We start from the raw sequence: 20,906 nt of genomic DNA on the forward strand, positions 1-20,906 counted from the left end.
CCACCTCAGCTCACGCATGTCATCTTCTTTTTTTTTCCAGCATGCGGCGTCTGCATCCGTGTGTGGGTGTGGCAGAGAAAGGTGTAGGGATGTGCACAGAGGGGCGCAGCGACTGAGGCCATGCCGCCGTTCTTCGCTGCTACGCACCCACACGCCTTTGCTTGTTTTGTGTGTGCTCGGCACGCAGAGGGTGTTGAGGTGCATTCTCTGCTGCTCTTGCATAAAGGAGAGCGCCAATGGCGCGGTGCGAGGTGAACGCGAGGTGAAGCTAAGGGGTACCACACACACACACACACACGCTTAGACACACACAGACGAAGGAGGAAGCCACGACACTCCGGTTGTGGTGCATCGCTATCGAAGTAGGCGAGGTGTCTTGAGTGCTGTACTCCGTACAGCGGATACGCAATGCTGGGCGCATGCTGGCTTGCGCTCGTGTCACACCCCAAATCTACGATGCTGCGGTGTCGCCTGGCCTTCGTTGACACCCTGCAGCGACTTCGATGGGCACTCATATATATGCAGATGGAGGGATGGGATTTGCCTGTTGGCTGGCTCCCCTTTCTCAATTCCGTTTCACAAGCCTCTATTTCGTTCTTGCTCTCATTATCTTCTGCCTCTCTGCACTTCTTCTTTCCTCGCCCTCCAACCTTCGACTGCATCTCGGTTTCACCCCCCCCCCCCCCCGCTGTCTCGCACCCTCATACCTTTGCCCATTCCCACACTACCGGTGCTTGCACACATCCTAACACGCACCTTATCTGCCTCACCATTCTCGTTCTGGGTCTGTGTGCTCTCCTACGCCTTTCATATCACGCGTCTCGTCTCCCCATCGCTTCACCTCTTGTTGGGACACACAGGTGTTTAATTAGCGAAGATGCCGAAGGGTAACAACGCGATCCCCCACGTTCACCAGAAGAAGCACTGGAACCCGTGCTCTTCGCAGAAGGGTAACGTGAAGGTGTTCCTGAACCAGCCGGCTCAGAAGCACCGCCGTCGCCGTCTGCGCCTGCTGAAGGCCAAGAAGGTGTTTCCCCGCCCGCTGAAGGCACTGCGTCCTCAGGTGAACTGCCCCACGGTGCGTCACAACATGAAGCGCCGCCTGGGTCGCGGCTTCTCGCCGGCCGAGCTGAAGGCTGCCGGCCTCAACCCCCAGTACGCCGCCACGATCGGCATCCGCGTGGACAGTCGCCGGAAGAACAAGTCCGAGGAGGGCATGAACGTGAACGTGCAGCGCCTCAAGACGTACATGAGCAAGCTTGTGCTGTTTCCGATGAACCACAAGAAGGTGCAGAAGGGTGAGGCGTCCGAGGAGGAAGTGAAGGCCGCGACCCAGGACCGCTCGCGCTTCGGCGACGCCGCTGTCGGTGCCGTGGTGTACCCGTCCGCCGAGGCCCCACGTGCGGTATCTGCCGAGGAGAAGTCGATGTGCGTGTACGCCTTCCTGAAGAAGAACCACTCCGCCGTGCGCTTCTTCGGAACGAATTCAAGCCGCGCCGCGCGCAAGGAGGCCGCGAAGGAGGAGAAGACCGGCAAGTAAACCCGTACCGAGGGGAGTTATGCTGGTGTTGCGGCTGCGGTAAGGTGCACCTATGGGCCTGTATGCGCATGCTCGTTGTGTAAAAGGGTTTCCCTGCCGCTGCAGCAGGCAGACACATGCCTCATCACGTGGGCACTTTTGGTAGGCAACGTACGTGTACGCTTTTCATGTGCTTGGGTGTGCGTTACTGTGTCCGTCTTCACTGCATGGCGGGCCTCTGTGTCGTTAGACATGCATCAAGGACTGGGTGTGCCAACGCCTGAAGGGGTGTGCTTTGCTGTGTGGCGCGTCGGCTCTCTCTTCGTATTTTTCGCTTGCCCTTTCTCGTTTTCAGTTTTCATTTATCCTTCATTCACGTCGAAGCAGCGCAACCCCACAAGAGCAGCCGTCGAGAGGAGAGGGGGGGGGCCAAAAGGAACACACGCCGCAAAGGTCCGTTTTTTCGCGGGCACTCACACGCTGATGTGTCGTGAGTGGAAGCGGCATGGGAGAAGCATGCACTGTGACCACACCGACGGCGATCGCGGGTCTTTTCCCTCTATCGCTGTCGGCAGTTTCGGTGCACGTGTGCTTTTGAGCGCCCATCCCTCTCTCTCTCTCTCTCGGAGCCCCCGGCTTTCTCTGAAACTGCTTGTTTCCTGCTGCCACATCGCCTCTACACACCGACGGAGCCTATCCTCACGTCATTAGGGGTGGCAGGCTAGGACACTAGCGGGACGCAGCAGAGCCGCCGCTAGGGCCAAAGAGTGTCTACTGGCTGCAGAGAGAGAGAGGGAGAGAGAGAGATGCGAAACTGCCAACGCTGCCCGCACCCTTCCTAGGCTGGAGAAGCGGGGAGGAAGGAGGGGGTGAGCGGGGGCAGGAGACCTCCGGGGAACGACTCGGCTCTCTCATCGCCTCCTTCTACGCAGCGATGGATACAGGTATGAAAGGTAAAGACAAGGCCCGCGCTCACGCACCCACACGCCGACATACCGACGCAGTGATGTTCCGTATTCACATGCTTGCGTTGCTGCTACTTCCACTTTGACCTACTTCTTCGCTTTCATGCACTTCGCGTCATGCGCCTGTGTCTTTATCTGCCGCGCCTGGTGAAACCGCGTCGTGTCCTCTCCTTCTCTGGTGCTCATCCCCTCCACCTTGCACCTTTCTGCATTTCCGCGCGCGCACACACACACATACGCACTTGTGCCACATCACTGACGGCGACTGCCTGCGCTGGCTTACTGCGGTGCGCTTCGCACTTTTTCTTGCCCACTCTTTCGCACCTTCACACACGCGTCACCATTGCCGACTCGTGTGCGCGTCTGCGCTAACCTCATTCGCGTATTCTTGCTGTGTGTTATCTCCTTTTCTTGTCGTGTCTCCTTGTACCTTGCAGCACATAACCACCCGCGAGTAGCTAAGATGCCGAAGGGTAACAACGCGATCCCCCACGTTCACCAGAAGAAGCACTGGAACCCGTGCTCTTCGCAGAAGGGTAACGTGAAGGTGTTCCTGAACCAGCCGGCTCAGAAGCACCGCCGTCGCCGTCTGCGCCTGCTGAAGGCCAAGAAGGTGTTTCCCCGCCCGCTGAAGGCACTGCGTCCTCAGGTGAACTGCCCCACGGTGCGTCACAACATGAAGCGCCGCCTGGGTCGCGGCTTCTCGCCGGCCGAGCTGAAGGCTGCCGGCCTCAACCCCCAGTACGCCGCCACGATCGGCATCCGCGTGGACAGTCGCCGGAAGAACAAGTCCGAGGAGGGCATGAACGTGAACGTGCAGCGCCTCAAGACGTACATGAGCAAGCTTGTGCTGTTTCCGATGAACCACAAGAAGGTGCAGAAGGGTGAGGCGTCCGAGGAGGAAGTGAAGGCCGCGACCCAGGACCGCTCGCGCTTCGGCGACGCCGCTGTCGGTGCCGTGGTGTACCCGTCCGCCGAGGCCCCACGTGCGGTATCTGCCGAGGAGAAGTCGATGTGCGTGTACGCCTTCCTGAAGAAGAACCACTCCGCCGTGCGCTTCTTCGGTGTCCGCAGTGCCCGCGCCGCGCGCAAGGAGGCCGCGAAGGAGGAGAAGACCGGCAAGTAATGTGTGCTCGCATATGGCTTCTGGTTGTCGCCCGTCTTTCTTAGCCGCTCTTTTTCCGGCGGCCAGGTTCACATCATAGATGAGTTGCTCAGGCCTACCTCTGTTCTCCGTCTCTCTCTCTCTCTCTGTGTGTGTGCGACAGTGTTTGTGCGGTCCGTTTTGTGCATCACCGTCCCTTGGCGAGATAGTCGCTCTTTTTTTCTTCGTTTTATCATTTCAACACCGAAATCGAAGGCGAACGCAGGAAGCAGACAGTGCTGAGGGTACTACCATCATAGAGGCCGGACGAGGTGCAGACCTCCCTCTTCGCTTGCCCGACTCGGCTAGTCTTCCTCACCCCTCGACAGACATCCTCATCCACCCACGCACGCGTGCATCCCGAGAGCGCGGGCTGGTGAGTACAAGGAAGCGGCATCTCTTACCGGCGTGGATCTTGCATGCAGAGTGAATGCAAAGGTGATGATAGAGCAGGACGGCATCCGTGTCGCCTGCGCTGCTTTCAATGCATGTGCACGTGTGCTCGTGCCTGCCTACTTGTCGAGGCAGCCCCCGTATTCTTTGTGCTTTCAAGGCTCCCATCTCTCTCTCTCTTTCATCCTCTTCTCATCTCGTCCCTTGTGTGTTTGTATCGTGTTCATCTTCTGTTGTGCACGGTCGTCGTGTGCGTGTGTGTGCGCATGCGGTTCGCTCTCGCGTTTGGTCGTTGCTGACGTGCACCCGTCGTTAGCTTGGGCACAGCAGCGCGCGTCTTGTTTCCGTTTCTCCTGCCGAGGCCACTTCTGCGGGGCGGCTTTTGCTCTTCGTCTCCCCCCGCGCCTCCATTGTGGGTGCGCGTGCCTTTGTTTGGTGTCGGCTTCCCACTGAAGTGCGGCACTGCGCACGTTCTCTGTTCTTCCGTCTTCACATTTTGTTGTTTCTATTGCGTCTGTGGAACATCTACATCCTGTGCTCCGTTTTCTCCCCACAGAGAGCGTGCTTCGATAGCCCTCTTCTCTTCCTCCACATGATTGCTCGCCCCCTTTTTTTTTCGCTCTGGTCGGCGTTGGTACTTCCGCGGTTTGTCAGCCCTCCCTCTCTGTCCGCCCGCGACTCATGAATCGTCCTTTACCACCTGTTTTCTTTCATTCTCGCCTTGCATATTTCGTGCACCCGCTCGTCGGTATCGTAGAAGCCGCCCTGTCCTCACACCGCCTCTGTCTCCCTTCGCACACGCGTCAAGTCTCCCACACTGGCACACGGGCACCAGTGTTTCGCCACTGTCTCGCTCCCCCCCCTTTCCTTCTCCTGGTCTTTTGTTCCGTTCTGGACTATGCTTTTCTGCTAAGCGCCGCGGTACCCCATCCTCTCCTGCTCCTTCCGCCGACTTCTCTGGCACTGGACCGCCCGCCACCCTCTCATCTTTCACTTTCCTCTCGTGACGGGCCTGTAGAGGACAGTAATGCAACGCTTTAGCCACTTTCTGATCCAGGACAGCGACTCGGACACCGCCGAGGAGGCTGCGCCGCGCGCGAGCCAGCCCACCAATGCGGCGGATGGCTCCTCGCACGGCTCCGCGGTACACGAATGTGCCAGCAACGACACCCTGCACTCTTTGCCGCGTAATACTGAGAATGAGGCACCGACTGCAACGCAGGCAGCAGCCCCGCAGGCAGCCCCGCCGTTGGAGCACACTATGGAAAGAGACGGGTTGCCGACGTTCCCACCACACGTGTTGCCGCCTACCTCACCTGACCCCCACATGCTAGACGGGTCGGCAGCGTACCAGGACTCCTTGCTGTCGTCGTCGCATCAATATGCCAGCGCCAGTGCAGCGGCAAGAGGGGCGCCTAGCTCTCAGCAAAGGGACGCTGCCGACGCCGAGGCGCACGATTCGATGCGGTCGGCTCATGCCAGCAACGTCCCTCCGCACGCCGACGAGGTGGTAGCCCCACCGACGCAGAAGAAGGCGTCTGCTTGCTGTGGGATTTTCTTCTGCTGCAAGCGGAGGAAGGCATGCGCTTGCTGCAGGCTCTTCTCTATCTGCAAGCGGAAGAGGACGTCGGCGACGGTGAGAGACAGCGAGGCGCAATCGGCGCAGGCGTCCGCAGAGGAGACGATCTCCATCGAGGCACAGGATTCCCCTGCACACCTCGTCGCGGCAAGGGCGACCGAGGGCTCCTCGGAGGGAGCGCTAAGCATTCCCGTCGCGGAAGGCGCGGCCTCCCCCAAGCATTCGTCATCGCAGTCCAGCAAGACAAACTGTGCACAGTCGAAGGAGGAGGAGGAGGTCGAAGGAGAGGAGGCTTCGTTGCAGCGGTCCAGACACGAATCCTCTGCACACGCCTTTGCTGAACACTCAGCTCCCAACGCTGCGGAGGACGGCGGTGCCTCGGAACACAGCACGTTGCCAGTACCCTCCGTTTTGCAAGGCCCAGATGCGGTTCACAAAGAGCCAGACGATCCGGCGACGGCGGCCGCAGGATCGGGCGACGCTGAGAAGCCTGCAACCAAGGGGCGCCATGTGAAGCGCGTCAAGGCGTTGGTGCGGCGCCGTCGGTCGAACCTGGCGAAAGGGAGCGGCGACAGCGCCGGGCCGGCTGGCTCGGACAAGGCATCTGACAACAGCGAAGGCGAGCAGCGGTCTGCGCACAGCGCAGAGGCTAGGGTGGCAAAGGCGTCCGAAGCCCTGTCTGCTCCTCTCGACAGAGCGAAGATGTCGTCGGCAGCGGCGACCTCTGCCTCGTCCTTCAAGGCCAAGCGGCCGTCACCGCACTCGCACGCAGCTGTTACCGCGCCGGACAGCCCCACACACACCGGCAGTGGGAGTTATAAGGGCTCTGGTTCCTACTCGTACTCGTACGGGTACTCAAGCAGCTATAGCGCTTCGAACAGCCTCGCCGCATCGCGCACGGCATCCTCGAGCATTGGTTCGGCGCAGAAACCGGTCGCCTCGGATGCCCCGCGGCGACGATCCGCGCAGGCTTCCTCTGCGCGGTCTGGCGTGCGCAGTGCCCACGTCGCCTCCTCCGCCTCCAAGCGCAGCCACAAGCCCACTAGCATACTCCTGCAAGAAGAGCTCCCCCTGTCCATGCCAGCGTATCGGCGGCGCGTTTTGCTCGACCTGCGCGCGCGGGAAAGGCGCGACGCTGAGGAGGCGGCGAGGGAGTGGCGCGACCTTACCTTTCGCCCTCAAATACACAACCCGTACAACGACTGCCTCGACGCGTCACCGGCGGTGACGACGGACCGCAGCCACTCGCCTTTCAGCGAGTCTCACGGGTTTCCCATGCATTTCTCTCCGTCCGGCTTTTCAGAGCCTTCCCCGGGTTGCTACCGGATTCGCCGCGTCTCCCCCCGCCTGTTGCAGTCGCGCCGCGCACCGCAGCAGCCCGCGCCACCGCCGTTCAAGCCTGTCATCTCCGAGTACGCGAAGAACTCGGTAGTGCCGAAATTCAATGTCTTCACGCGCCTGTATAAACCCCGCAGCTCCTCGCCGCCAGCGCCGGGTGACACCTACCCGCACAAGCCGGAGATTTCAAAGCTGACGTGTGAGCTGTACACGCGCCGCCGCGCTGAGGGCGACGACGCAACACCGCCGCGCAGGTCGGTGTTCGACCGCCTCTACAACGTGCGCCGGTCCCCCAGCTCCAGCCCTACTAAGTCTCCCTCCCGCTCTGCCATGCGCCAACCGCCGTTCAAGCCCCAAATCACTGAGAGGGCACGCCGCCTGTCGGCGATGCTTCCGAAGGAGCCATTTGGCGACCGGCTTTACCGCCACAGTCGCTTGTCGAGGTGTGTGAACCATTCCCCGCTCCTCGCGCGTGAACAGTTCCGAGGCGACTACGGCACCGAACAGGTGATGACGAACGACAGAAGTAAGGACAGATCTTCCTGGTCGTCAGAGTCGTCCATTGAGGTGAGGGGTACGGCGACCGCGTCAGCGGATCTCGATCGCCGCTTCTCGCAAACCCAAGCCACGCTGGAGGAGATGTAGCCGTCAACCACGGGATCGATCTTGAAGTGTAGTAGTTGGGGAGACGCCGATGACTGGTATCGACGGTGCCCAATACAAACATCTTGTTCCAAGCACCTATCCAACGCTGCCTGCGAGGGGCTTGCCATCACTTCAGAGTTGAACACCTCCCTGCCTTCTCTTGCGCTCTCCCTATCTTTCTTCCTGCATCTTGTGCAAGTGTGCCTTCTTCCTTTCCCTCTCCCGCCCTTTTTCGAGGGCGCAGGCCCCCCTCGACCCTCTCCGTGTGTGCGTGTGTGTGTGGTGCGTCTGTGTGTTCTTGCGCGTTGCCTTGCCGCCCCCTCCTCCTCTCTGTCGAAGACTAGCGGGGCTTCGGGCTTAGGGGAGGGCGTAAACGTGGCGGAGCTCGTGGTGACATCACGTCGGTCGCCGTGTCTGCAGAGTCAACTTCAGAGGAGAGCGGTGAGTCTTCCTCTTGTGTTTGGGTGGCGATTCCACTGGTCCGCTGCGCTATCGTTTTTTTCGCTTTGCCCCCTCCCCCCCATGTATATGTACGTGTGTGCGCGTGTCTGTGTGTTCCTTCCCCCTCCCCCTTTTGTACAATGAATGCGACTTCCCCATTTCGCTCCGTCTTGTTTCTTCTAGAGGATGTGCTGTTTGTATGTTACGTGTGCGTGTTGCTGTGTTCTTCGTAGTGGTTGCTGGCTCTCTCGTCAAGAGTGCGGATGGATGCCCTTTACCTGACCATCGCACCCTCCCTCTGTACCCGCTCTGCATGGTGCTTTCCTTCGCTGTGTTCTCCACTCAGTACACACTGCACTCGTCCACCTTCTTCCCACAGAGAGCCCAACGCATAGCGCTCGATTCCCTGTCAAACAACCAACAAACCCCTTCGTAAAGGACCGAGATGCGGTGCAGGCGGCAGCTTTTACCGAAGCCCCCGCTCCTCTAACCACGGTCTCCAAGCTCATGAGGCTCTTACGTGGCTGTCGTGTACGCACCACTCGCCCTCCGCTTCGTCTGCTTAGTACACAGCTCATGGCGCAGCAACTGCCTCTCCTTCCCTCGAGCGGGCTAAGCGAACGTATTGCTGCCTCGTGGAGAGACACTCTTGCATTTCCCCTTCCTCTCTGCGTGTACATTTCCCCCTCACCTCGTATTACCGCGCGCCGACGCTTGCTCAACTCGTGTTCCCCTTTCGCTACGCCCTTTCCCCCTTGCTTGTCCATGTAAATAAATATGTGCATATATATTTGGGTGTCTCTCATACGCAGAAGATGCGCACGAGCGCGGCGAGCTCGGGCTTCTCGGTTTTCTTTTTCCTTCCCGTTTGCCGCAGCGTGCAGTCGTGCCTTTTCCCCTCCCCATCGACGACAACCAGCGCCCGCGAAGCCTGCCTTGGTGCATGTACCTGCTGCCTCGGAAACTTGCGTGTGTGTGTGGGACAGCGGGCACAGGCCTCGCATCCCAGGCTAGCATAATCTGCGCACACACGCCTAACACGTACTATTCCGTTTTAACTGCGTACAAATACACACATAGATACACCAGCGCGCACACAGGAGTGGTTGGTTGATCTACGTTGGGCCTCTTGCTGCTTCTCTCTCCAATCCGTCTTTATCCCAAGCTCTGTGCAGGCTGGCGCAGCGAGTCTGCGAGATAGAACAGCGCATTGCTTGGGTTGCGAGCGCGCAAGATCGAATACTTGCATTAAACAAAGGCAGGCCATTTATTTGCAGTTGAGTGATGCGATCGACAATGTCGAGGTATCAGTGCTTCCTGTGCCAGTTGCAGACGCTTGAGAATGATCTGAACTTCTGCGTCTGCTGCCGCGCTGCCGTCTGCGCGAAGTGTACTCAAGCATGCTACCCGAACCGCAAGTGCGTAGGCCTCTGCGTGCGGTGCACGCCACCCGACTACGGCTTCGCCTGCGGGCGGTGCCGCCGGCACATTTCGTACGGAGATATTGAATTCTTCTGCGACATGTGCGCCGTCCCCATCTGCTTCACTTGTGTAGCGAGCGGTACTAGCTTCGAGTGTGGTCAGTTGAAGTGTAGTCTGTGCTGCGAGTGCCCAATGTCACAGGCACCGCGTAATCTGGTGATCCGCCGCGAGGTGGATGACGCCATGCTGCGCCAGCTCCCGATACCGCTCGTGTCAAGTGCGACACCGTTGGCGGTGCCGCCTCCGCAAGCGCGCGTGGCGGCCGCCGCGGTGGCGGCGACAAAGTGCACCAAGTACCGAAAGCTGTTTGGGAGAGAGAAGCTCGGCGAGGGTGCGCAGGGTGTCGTGTACAAGTGCCACACGGAGGAGAACGAGGTGGTTGTAGTGAAGGAGATGGTGTTCAACGATACAGATGTCACCGCCTTCGAGGCACAGGCACGGCAAGTCGAGCGCATGCGCCAGCTAAACCACCCCCATCTCATCCGCTACCTTGATGTGTCGGTCCAGAAGGACCCATTACGCATCTGCGTGGTCATGCCTTTCTACAGCGAGGGTGATTTGAAAAAGTTCATTGAAAGGCAGCGCAAGCCAGTGACGGAGATAAAGCTGTGCTCCATTGTTCTGCAGATTGCCGGCGCCCTTAACTACCTGCATCAACAAGAACCGCCGCTTGTTCATCGAGACATCAAGCCCGAGAACATCCTGCTGCTGAACCACGAGGAGCAGGTTCTGCTGATGGATCTGGATCTCTGTCGAACAGTAAACGTAACGTCGAGCGTCATCAAGCGGCGCGAGTTGTCGCCAACGTATGAGTACCGCGCACCAGAGCTGGAGAAGAGCCACGGCGATACCAAAGCGGACGTGTTTAGCCTTGGTGTGGTAATGTTCGTGCTTGCCACACTGCCAGACTTTCCATGCGTGCGTACAGACTCCGGCGAGATGCTGGTTTTCTCCGCCTCTAAGTGGTCTCCATCGTCACTGAAGCGCGCTATTCAGCGCGAAATCAGGCGTGTGCAGCGGTACACCTACTCGGAGGAGTTTATCCGCTTAGTCGTGGCGATGCTTGTTCACCAGCCCGCCGCACGTCCCACGTCGATGGCGGTCATCCACCGCCTGCAGAAGATCATGGAGCAACGCTTGATGGAGGGTAAGGAGTAGTGGCTGCGAAGGTGGAGAAGGCGGCACTGAGGAAGGCGGAAAGCTGAAGATGGACGATGATGCCTTCATTTGTGCGGACTCGATGTGCAGGTGTGTGCTTTTTGTTGGTTGGTCGCGTGTGCGTGAGGGGCAGCGGAGGCGAGAGGTGCACCGAGGATGGGGGATGAAGAGACGTGAACCTACACACATCCCGGGTGGCAGATTTGCTTCCTCACCCACCTTCCCTCCCTTGCGTTGCGCTTTGTGGTGTGGTTTCTCGCCCGCTCGCTTTCTTGTCGGTGTTTTCAGCCATTATTTCGGTGACAGAGGAAGCAGTGTCGTTGTCGTTGTCCTGACAGACGCCTATTTTGTCGCGTGCTCATCACATCGCCGCCGTTGCTATACCATACTCACTCACAGGACTGCAGCATGGAGGTGGTGGGGTTTTCTTTTCTATTTCCTTTCGTTCGTACTTCCGTTTGTGTGGTTGGACCTCCCTGTGTGTACCAGTCCGCTGCTGCTGTTCGTTCCTTGTTTCTTTTCTCCTGTCTCCCGCAGAAGCGAAAAGTAGACAAGTTCGGCGTGTGATGGACCCTTTCCCTGCCTCCCCTGAGGCACGCATGCCCATCCTCCTTGACCCCACGCCTGCGTACTCCTTTCGCTATACACTTCCTCTTCCGCTAAACGTAGACACAAGCAAAGATGTACACACGTCTTTCGCTGTCCTTGCACACCCCACTGCCTTGTCTTCGTTCGCCTCGATGTCTTCGGGTTTGTGAGCTCTCCCTTTTCTTGCCCGCTCGCCCCAGAGTCATCAGCTGTGTTTCCTGGAGAAGCGGCGCCCATCTGTCTCCCGCGCCTCTCCATCTTGGTGTTGCCCACGTCCCCGTTCTCCTCACCTCCCCCCTTTCTTTTTTTTTTTGCTTCAGAAGCGCCCCATCACTGTTCCGCTTGCGCTATTCTTTTTTTTTTTGCGTTTCTTTCGTTGTTTTTCCGGCTGCCTCTTGTTTTCGCTTCTTACTGTTCTGTCTGTCTGTCTCTCTCTCTCTCTCGTCCACATCTGTGCAAAACTGTCGTCGTTGCCTTTAGCGTCAATACAAGTGTTTCGCGGCATACCGCTCCCACAATGCATAGAAGAGAAACAATAGAGGCGCATGTGTGCCCACCAACGTCCATGGAAAGAACCACGTAGACAAATGGAGTAAGCTCATGCGTCGCCGGATGCAGGAGGCCTATTTCCTCTCCCTCCCTCCCTGGCAGAACCCGGCTGATCCGCGAAGTGTGGACCGTCAACGCCCTTGTTTAGGGGAGTGCGGAGACCACCATCACGCGGTTTAGTGGATAGCAGTTAGGCTGTGGTGTCCGACAGCTCCTTCCAGGCCGCCTCCCATTCACCCCGGCTTGGTGAAGTTGGTCTCCTTGCTCAACCTTTTGCGGTGCTGCAGGGCGCTGGCGAGGTCGGGGAAGTGGGCTTGAGAGAACGGGGAAGGGCCTCTTTTCGCTCAACGAGAGTGCCTCCCACTCGATCTCGGACACCAGCACACGCTTCCCCTCCTTTTCTTCATCAGTTCCCTTGCACTCTCCTTCCCGATTTACATGTGTTTCTTCAACCTTTACATCCCCTTCGATATCGGCTCATACAACCACACACGCATACGCATTGGGTCGTGCGGGCATTCACGCCTCAAGAAGAGAAAAGGGAGGCAATTCCTTTTCCTCCTCTGCTCTGCTCCTCGTTCTTTCAATTTGCTTGTTGCTTCCTTCTCTCCTCTCTGTTGCCGTACCTTCCCCATCATCCGACTACCGTCGACATCTTTCATCCTTTCCGTCACTGTTCACTCACCTACTCCACCAACCCCTTTCTTTTCCGCAATTGTCGTCATGTCCGTCGACTTCACGGCCAAGGCCGTCGAGCTCTTCAAGAAGGCCGCAACGCTGGATGAGAACAAGGAATACGAGCAGGCGTACCGGTGGTACATGGAGACGATCGATGTGTTCCTGACGGCCATCAAGTACGAGAACAAGAATCCCACAAAGCGGGAGTACATGCGAAGCAAGGTGTCTGACATCATTGCCCGCGCTGAGAAGATCAAGGAATTTCTCGACCGCTCCAAGGACGGAGACGGTGCCAACCAGGGCGGCTCCGGTGCCACTGCGCAGAAGACCGCGTCTGCCAGCAGGAAAGCCAAGGAGGATGACGAGGACAAGCAGCGCATGCGCAGCAGCCTCGGTAGCGCGATTGTTAAGGTGAAGCCCAACGTGCACTGGGACCAGATAGCCGGCCTCGAGGCGGCCAAGCAGGCCTTGAAGGAGTCGGTCATCTTGCCAATGAAGTTCCCGCAGCTTTTCACCGGCAAACGCAAGCCGTGGCGCGGCATCTTGCTCTACGGCCCCCCGGGCACGGGTAAGTCCTACCTTGCCAAGGCGGTGGCCACCGAGGCGGACGGCACCTTTCTTAGCGTGAGTAGCTCCGATCTGCTCTCCCGCTGGCTCGGTGACTCGGAGAAGCTCGTGCGCAGTCTCTTCGAGATGGCCCGCGAGGCGTACAAGACAGGTGGGAAACCGTCCATCATCTTTGTGGATGAGATCGACTCTCTCGTCTCCGCGCGCTCCGACAGCGAGAACGATGCCTCGCGGCGTGTCAAGACGGAGTTCCTTGTGCAGATGCAGGGTGTGGGTTACGACGACGAAGGTGTGCTCGTGCTAGCTGCCACCAATATTCCATGGTCGCTCGATAGCGCCATCCGGCGTCGGTTTGAGCGCCGTATTTACATTCCGCTGCCGGAGTTGCAGGCACGCGTGCAGATGTTCAAGATCCACTTGGGCGACACCCCCAACACGCTCGTCGACGAGGACTGGCTGGAGCTAGGGAGGCGGACAGAGATGTACTCGGGTAGCGATATTGAGAACGTTGTGCGCAACGCTCTGATGGAGTGCATCCGCACGCTGCAGGTGGCGACACACTTCAAGCGCGTTGTCGGCCCTGACCCGCACGACCCCACACGCATGGTGAAGAATCGTTTGTTGCCGTGCTCGCCTGGTGACCCGGACGCGTTCCCGATGTCGGCGGTGGAGATCACGGAGCCGGAGCTGCTCATGCCGATGCCGGTGACCAAGGAGGACTTCATCAAGGCGCTGCGCACCAGCAAACCCTCCGTAAATGACGAGGATATTGAGCGGCACGTCAAGTTCACCGCGGACTTTGGTCAGGAGGGCTAAACCGCGAATGAGTCAGGGAGCCATGGTGCTCTCCTGTGTGTCAGTGCGCGTGTGTGTGTGTGTGTGTGTGTGGGAGGGGGCATGAATCCCAGCAGGGGAATGAAAGTGTGCAGGGGGAGGCAGACAGATGAGGAAAAGCAGAAGGGGGAGAGGGGAGAGGCGGCGGACTGAGGAGTGGAGGGCTGTAGCGTGTTGCTGGTCTCCTCTCCTGTCGCCCTTTTGTGATATCTTACACCGTCGCCTGTCTGCCCTCGTCGTGCCGCCGCCCTTCGCCACGCGTCGCACCCCGTGTTTTCTCTTCCTCCACTCCCCTCCCTTTCCACGGCGGCGTACGATCGAGAGGAGGAGGAGCGGGGCTCCAGACGGATGACTTCGAAAAACAAAAAGATATGTGGCACTCAAACCATGTCGAATGGACGGGCATCAGTGCGGTAGCGCCGCGTGTGTGGCCTTCGTCCTTGTATCCCACTTCCGAAAGTGTTCGGCCCATACCGTTTCCTTGTTCTTTGTCGAGTCTTTGCGTTGCTCTCGGTTGTGCTCAGCCCTGCCTTCGCTGCCCTGTCGCTGCCGGCTCTCCCCATGATTTCCTTGTCCCTTGTTGCGTTGCGCTTCTCGAGTTCACCTTCGCAAGCTCACTGGCCGATGTTGACTTCGCGCACTTCTTTTTTCTGAGTTTTTTTTTTCGTTCGGCTTCTTCGACGATATCTGGCGTGCTCTCGACCTCCTCCGTTCTTTTCGAGATTGTCATGTTCTTCCTTCGCTGCGTCTCTCTCCTCCCTTCGCTTTCCACTGCTGCTGATGGTCGTCCGCTCGGCCACTGATTCGCGACAGCACCGTCTTCTCTTGTTTCCAGACAAGACGCTCGAAGGGACAGCAGAAAAACGCGATGCGACCCTCCCACCCAAAAAAAGAGGTCTGCACTCGGTGCCGAGCTCTCGCACACAGTATGCGCCGGTGCGTGTGGGCATGTACAGAGTTGCGCTTAAGCTCTTTCTTGTATGCGCCCGTCGTCTGTGGCATATGCATGGATCACTGGCTTTATTGCTGAGCTGAGCGTCTGCTTGGCTTGCGCTCGCTCTTCCTCTCCCGTTTCTCTCCTTGTGTGTGTGTGTGTGTGTGTGCGTGTATGTGCCGTTAAGGCCGTTGCCTCTTCTTTTCTCTCTGGTATGTTTGCGTTGTTGTTTCTTACGGATTCGCCTATGTGTTGACATGCTCGCTGCTTCTTCGTTCGGCTTGTATATTTCGGTGTTGCTGTCGTCGTCGTTTTCTGTTTGCCCCTCCCTCTCTCTCCGTCTGGGAGTGAGCGCGCTCTTTATGCGGGGAATGGTCTCCGTGCCGGTCTCTCTCGTTTTTTTTTTTGGTGTTCTTTGTTGTGCATGTTTGTGTTTTGCGCTCTCCTGTCCGCCGCCACCTCTCTCTCTCTCTCCCTCTCTTCACCTTTTTCCCGGGAGCCCTCACTCGCTCTCTGTGTCGCGGAGATGTCGAATCAAAACGCGGCCGCAGGAAAACGAAAGTTGCACAGCAGCGATCGCCGCTTTATACCGTTACGACTCCTTTTTCGGCTTCCAGTGAGTACCCCGCCAACCCCGCTCACGAGGAGGACTCCTCGGTGCGTCGCATGCTCAGGGTCCAGCATGCTCACACTCTCTGTGTGGGAGAGGCCCAGCAGCCCTCCCCCTCCTATTTCCTGCCAATGCGGACCCACTTGTGGTGGTGACATTGTCCGGGCACCTAAGCTGGAGGGAGGTCGGAGCGATTCAGAGCAACTGATATCGGCGGTCAGGCTCTGGGTGGCGCTGCGTCGGAGCGAGCTGCGACGGTGAGCACACGCTTGTACCATGCCGATGAAGGGCAGAGCGTCGGGGTGACGCGACCGCATGCCACCCGGCCCTCACGCTGCCTGCTGGTGTGGGGACCGGCGCGACGCCGAGAGGGACGCAGCAGGTGGCGACCGGCGTCGCTAGAGCTGCTGTGAGGCGACCTGGGGGGACGGGCGGGTGGGTGGCGTTTGAGGCCGGGGTCGTGCTGAGATGAGTGTGTCGGCGCATTGCTGTAACACGCGTGTGTCTACGGCTGCTTCGCACGACGCGGATGCGGCGTGTGGCAGGCCGGTAGATCGAGTGGGCTCACGCGCTATGGATGAATGAGCACGGTGCAGAAGAAGATGCTATTCCTTTGCGCCCCTCTTGCGCTATCATGTCGGCGGCGCCTGCTCATTGTCGTGCCCCTGCGGTTGGTTGTCTTTCATACGCACCGGACCCCCAGTGAATGCTGGGCAAAAAGCGAGACGGCTGTGTCGGCGCTTGCGCGGTCGCCCTTGCAGGTGCTTAAAGGGATGTGGAAGGATCTGTGTTTCTCTTGGCGTGATGGCGCGCTCCTGTCGGAAGACGTGCATTTGCGGATACCTTATTTGTTTGTCTCTCGTCTTTCCCCTCATCCCCATCATCCTTCAACCTTGTCGCGCTCTGCACTGGAATTCGTCGTGCGCACCTAAACACAACTCCTCCTCGCTTGCTCGCACGGCACATGGCGCTAACTACCTCGCCCGTTCCCCGATCCACTTCTTCACCCCGCCCTTCTTTCTTCTCCGCCTCCCTTACTGCCTCTCGCGACCATCGCCATCGCGGTCGCTGCATCAGTTTTTCTTTCTCAAACGTACCCGTTATTTGCTCTCTTTTTCCGTTCGGTGTCCAGCTTCCAATACCAGCTACCGCACGATCACGTCACTGCTCCCAACCTCCTCTGGCCTGTGTGGTGTACGGCTCATTCAACACGAGAGACTTTCATTGTTTCAGCAGAGATCCGTGTTGCGCCTCTCAAAATGGAGACTCGCCACCATCTGAACACTAAGATGGTGCCGTCGTACCAGGCACCGCTGTCCAAGGTGACCGCCGCCGACCTGACGGTGGAGCGCCTGCCCGGCTGCAAGTACATGAACCCCTCAAAGAAGCACATTCTCCGTAAGGAGTACCGCGACAAGGTGGAGCACATCATGTACGACCCTCGCCCGCAGGAGGACCTGGACGCCGAGTACCCGGTGTCGTGCAACAAGCTGGTGTGCGAGTTGGCTGCCGCCCGCAAGCACCTCCACTTCAACCCTTCCGAGACCTCCATCGGTATCGTGACCTGCGGCGGCATCTGCCCTGGTCTGAACGACGTCATCCGCTCCATCACGCTGACGGGCATCATATCCTACCGCGTCAAGCGCGTTGTCGGTTTCCGTTACGGCTACTGGGGCCTCTCGAAGGAGGGCAGCAAGACTGCCATAGAGCTGTCCCGCACGGATGTGCGTCAGATCCACCGCTTCGGCGGCACGATCCTGGGTAGCTCTCGCGGTCCGCAGAGCCCGAAGGAGATGGTCGACACGCTTGTGCGCATGAAGATCAACATTCTTTTCACCGTTGGTGGTGATGGCACGCAGCGCGGTGCTCTAACGATCTACGAAGAGGCCAAGCGCCGGGGCGAGAACATCGCCGTCTTTGGTGTGCCCAAGACGATCGATAACGATCTTGCTTTCTCCCACCGCACCTTTGGCTTTCAGACTGCTGTCGAGCAGGCTGTGAACGCCGTGCGTGCCGCCTACGCCGAGGCTGTGTCTCTCAACTACGGTGTCGGCATCGTGAAGTTGATGGGCCGTGAGAGCGGTTTCATTGCTGCCCAGACGACTGTGGCCAGCGCGCAGGCGAACATCTGCCTCATTCCTGAGAACCCACTGCCAAAGGAGACGGTGATGCGCCTGATCGAGCGCCGCCTTCAGCAGTCGCGCAACTGCGTCATCGTGGTTGCCGAGGGCTTCGGCCAGGACTGGGAGACCGGCACGGGCGGCCACGACGCCTCCGGTAACAAGAAGCTCGTCGACATTGGCTTCATCCTGAAGAAGGAGGTGGAGGGCTGGCTGCGCGCGAACAAGGAGAAGTTCCCGCAGGGTACTGTCAAGTATATAGACCCCTCGTACATGATCCGCGCCTGCCCGCCGTCTTCCAACGACGCGCTCTTCTGCACCAACCTGGCAACTCTTGCTGTGCATGAGGCCATGGCCGGTGCCACTGGCTGCATTATCTCAATGCGCTACAACAACTATATTCTCGTGCCCATCAAGGCGGCCACGTCGGTGCGCCGGGTCGTTAGTCTCCGTGGCGCCCTCTGGCGCCAGGTGCGTGAGATCACCGTGGGTCTGAGCGACGATGTGCAGCAGTGGAACGAGCAGGACCTGCGCCGCCACCTGGAGTCGCTGAATGTTGAGCGCGAGCGCATTATTGCGCGCCTGGCGTCTAAGGTGTAATGTACATAAAGGGGGTTACGAAGGAGCCGGCGTGCGTGCGCGGATGTAGAGGAAAGAGAGGCGTGCGACAGAGGGAGGAGGGAGAGGGCGGGGAGGTGAGGCTTCCACTCCCCGCTACGGTGACGCTGCCTCCTCCCTAGCGAGAGGGCTTGTCAGAATGACAAGAGATTGAGGGAGAGGCGGGGAGGGGGGGGAGTGATACGGAGCAAGCGCGAGGCGACGAAGCAGAAAGAAAATTAGGAAAGCCAACGGAGGCGGTGAAGGAGAGCAACGACTGCCATGTGTATTTGCCTTCAGACGTGAAAAGCCCAACTGCGGCGCCGAAGAGGGGGACGGGCGGCGAATCTCTATACGTCGGCGTGCCACTGACACCAGGATACTTGCACCCACCCAGACTTGGTCACACACCCCACAGCTCAGGCGTGTTCGCCTGCTTGGGACTTCTCTACTTTCGTCTCAGTTTTACCAGAAGTGGGATGCGGCCGATTGAAGTAGTTTCACCAGATGGGTGTGTGTATGTGTACGTGTGCGCGTGCCTCGGCGACGTGCGCTTGTTGGGGTTCGCTGTATGTACCTCGTTCCCACGCCTTCTTCTCCCCGCGTGAAACCTCCTTTTGTTTCGTCGTGCGTTTCTGGACGCCTTCGTTGCTGGGGTTTCTTATGGTTGGTGCTTCCTCGTTCAGTCATGAACGCCTCTCTTCACCTTTTTTTCCATTGGTTCCGCCTCGTCTTTCTGCTGGGCAAGACGTGTGCTTGTGCATCTCGGCATTACGAAGGCAGGACGCTTGTGTGAGCTGTCTGCACTCTGTTGCCTCTCCCTCCCTCCTTCGTACCCCTCTTCCCCCCTTCCAACACACTCTCTCTACGCACCTCTCCAAGTGTTCGGCTGTTTGTCGTCGTGGGAGCGTCTGTGCTTCATTACACGTTGAGCTGCGTGTGTGCGCAGGTGTGTCGCCGCAGCGCGTGGCGGTCGTCACGGCGATGGCGTGGCAGAGAATACACCCTTTTAAGGCGTGCCGACCCACTTTCTCTCCCCCCTCTTGTCGCGATTCCCATCACTCTCTTTCTCTCTCTCGCTGCCCTTCGTGCGCGTTTTCGCTGGACTCCGGCGTGTGTTCGACGTTCTCTGCCTCAAGGCATGCGTACTTGTGCTAGAAGGTGCAGGATGGCAAGGCTTGCCCAAGCGAAGACGCTGCTGTTGCCTTTTCACCGATAACCCTCCACCTCCTCCTCCTCAACGTTTGAACCCCGAGCAGTGCCGCGCCATCCCTCGTTCTCATCAAAGAGCTGTTTCCTCAAAAGACGTATTCACTGATCCGTTCTAATTTTTCCTCTTACCTCGTTGTTGTCTGTTTCGATCTTTCTCTTGTTGCTTCTCTATGCCTTTGCCTCTCTACTCTTTTCCTCCCCGCCATGCTATTTTTCCTGCTCGTTCTTCCCTCCGTCAGGGAGAGGACAGCTCTGGAAATCGCTGTCTGCTCGTCAGATGAGTGCCCGCGTGCTCTTGTTCTCAGCGGTTTTCGTTTCTTCCCTTGACCAGCACTGTGTGTGTGTGTGTGTGTGTGTGAGGGGGGGGGGAGGTGGGGGAGGGGGCGAAACAGACATGCAATGTGCAGTTGTTGACCTCCGAAGACAGGGGAAGAGCACACGCACATGCAAAATGTGAAGGTAACGACCCACATTCCGTGGCCTACAGGCACACCCACCGAGCCAAGGTTTTTTTTTTCTGTTCTTCGCTCGATTAACCGAAGCCGGGCGGTGGGGGGTCACCCCGACACACAGAGAGGCACGCTCTCACACGGGTACTGCATAGCATCAAGGGAAAGACAACACCGAACAAAGGTAAAAGAAGCGCCTGCAATCTGTGTAGACTCAGACGTCTTTCCGCGCGCGCTCCCTCGCTGTCGTGCGCTTCTTTCGAAGTCTTTTTCTTCTCTCCTACTTGCTCGTCCTTTGTTGAATAGAAGACGCGCCCGCCGTGGCATCTGTGGGCCCCGCACGCCTTTTGGTGGGTGTTTTCCTGACGGAGGTGGATGCCGTGGCGTGGCGTGAGGCGCGCGTCCGTGTCTCTTTCTTTCCCGAGAAGTGAAAGAAAACGCCTTTGCTCGCACAGACGCCGGACTTGACCGGCAGACGCAGCGAGAGGAGGGATGGGGGGGGGAGGGGAGCAGACACGGGCAGGGACGGTAAACGGGAGACTCTCACGCAAGAATAAGCACTCTGCGCTTCTCTTACATCACCCGCAACAACACCAAAGTGCGGTAGTGTAAAAGCGTGCTGAACCCAATGCGGAAAGTGAATGCAAGCGTTGTCCGAACGCTCTCCCCCTTTTTTTTGCTTCGATACTAGTACTATCACCGTACATGTTTCCCTAGCTCATTACTACTTCCCGTTCCCAGACAGCTGCTGCACCCCCGTTTATGTTCCGCTTTTGCTTTTTTTCGTTTTCGTTTCAGTTTCTCTCTGACTGATGAGCAGTTCCACTTCGGCTTCCATGCCTTGACTCTTCTCTGTTTCTCTCTCTATTGTTTCACCACTGTGGATGCCCCTCTTTTTCTCTCTCGCGCACCTTTTTCTTGGCCTTTCCTCGTCGATGATGCTTTCACCTGCTGACGAATGCGAGTCACACGCAGTGAGACGACCCCTTTCCCACCGAATACGAAAAAAAAAACGCACGACACACACACACACACACACACACACACACACACACACGCACGCACGCAGGCGCGGACGGACGGGTCAGTCGAAGGATTACTTTT

The 20,906-nt window shown here is 58.4% G+C and overlaps 6 protein-coding genes across 6 annotated transcripts; all 6 read left to right on the forward strand.

Annotated features, from left to right (window-relative positions):
- Positions 1-877: 877 nt before the first annotated feature.
- LMJF_29_2460 (putative 60S ribosomal protein L13) lies at positions 878-1,540 on the forward strand (the record flags this gene model as incomplete). Its single annotated transcript, XM_003722281.1, has 1 exon — positions 878-1,540. The coding sequence occupies one exon, from the start codon at positions 878-880 to the stop codon at positions 1,538-1,540; it is 663 nt and encodes a 220-aa protein (XP_003722329.1).
- Positions 1,541-2,947: 1,407 nt separating this feature from the next.
- LMJF_29_2470 (putative 60S ribosomal protein L13) lies at positions 2,948-3,610 on the forward strand (the record flags this gene model as incomplete). The annotated part of the gene is made up of 1 exon (XM_003722282.1): positions 2,948-3,610. One exon carries the CDS (start codon positions 2,948-2,950, stop codon positions 3,608-3,610), a length of 663 nt encoding a protein of 220 aa, XP_003722330.1.
- Positions 3,611-5,048: 1,438 nt separating this feature from the next.
- Positions 5,049-7,583, forward strand: LMJF_29_2480 (conserved hypothetical protein; the record flags this gene model as incomplete). The annotated part of the gene is made up of 1 exon (XM_003722283.1): positions 5,049-7,583. One exon carries the CDS (start codon positions 5,049-5,051, stop codon positions 7,581-7,583), a length of 2,535 nt encoding a protein of 844 aa, XP_003722331.1.
- A 1,725-nt stretch (positions 7,584-9,308) lies between these two features.
- LMJF_29_2490 (putative protein kinase) lies at positions 9,309-10,664 on the forward strand (the record flags this gene model as incomplete). The annotated part of the gene is made up of 1 exon (XM_003722284.1): positions 9,309-10,664. The coding sequence occupies one exon, from the start codon at positions 9,309-9,311 to the stop codon at positions 10,662-10,664; it is 1,356 nt and encodes a 451-aa protein (XP_003722332.1).
- A 1,860-nt stretch (positions 10,665-12,524) lies between these two features.
- Positions 12,525-13,862, forward strand: VPS4 (vacuolar protein sorting-associated protein 4; the record flags this gene model as incomplete). Its single annotated transcript, XM_003722285.1, has 1 exon — positions 12,525-13,862. One exon carries the CDS (start codon positions 12,525-12,527, stop codon positions 13,860-13,862), a length of 1,338 nt encoding a protein of 445 aa, XP_003722333.1.
- A 2,821-nt stretch (positions 13,863-16,683) lies between these two features.
- Positions 16,684-18,144, forward strand: LMJF_29_2510 (ATP-dependent phosphofructokinase; the record flags this gene model as incomplete). Its single annotated transcript, XM_003722286.1, has 1 exon — positions 16,684-18,144. The coding sequence occupies one exon, from the start codon at positions 16,684-16,686 to the stop codon at positions 18,142-18,144; it is 1,461 nt and encodes a 486-aa protein (XP_003722334.1).
- Between the last annotated feature and the right edge of the window lie 2,762 nt (positions 18,145-20,906).

This window comes from Leishmania major, chromosome 29 (assembly GCF_000002725.2).
Source record: "Leishmania major strain Friedlin complete genome, chromosome 29".
Taxonomy (NCBI): domain Eukaryota; phylum Euglenozoa; class Kinetoplastea; order Trypanosomatida; family Trypanosomatidae; genus Leishmania; species Leishmania major.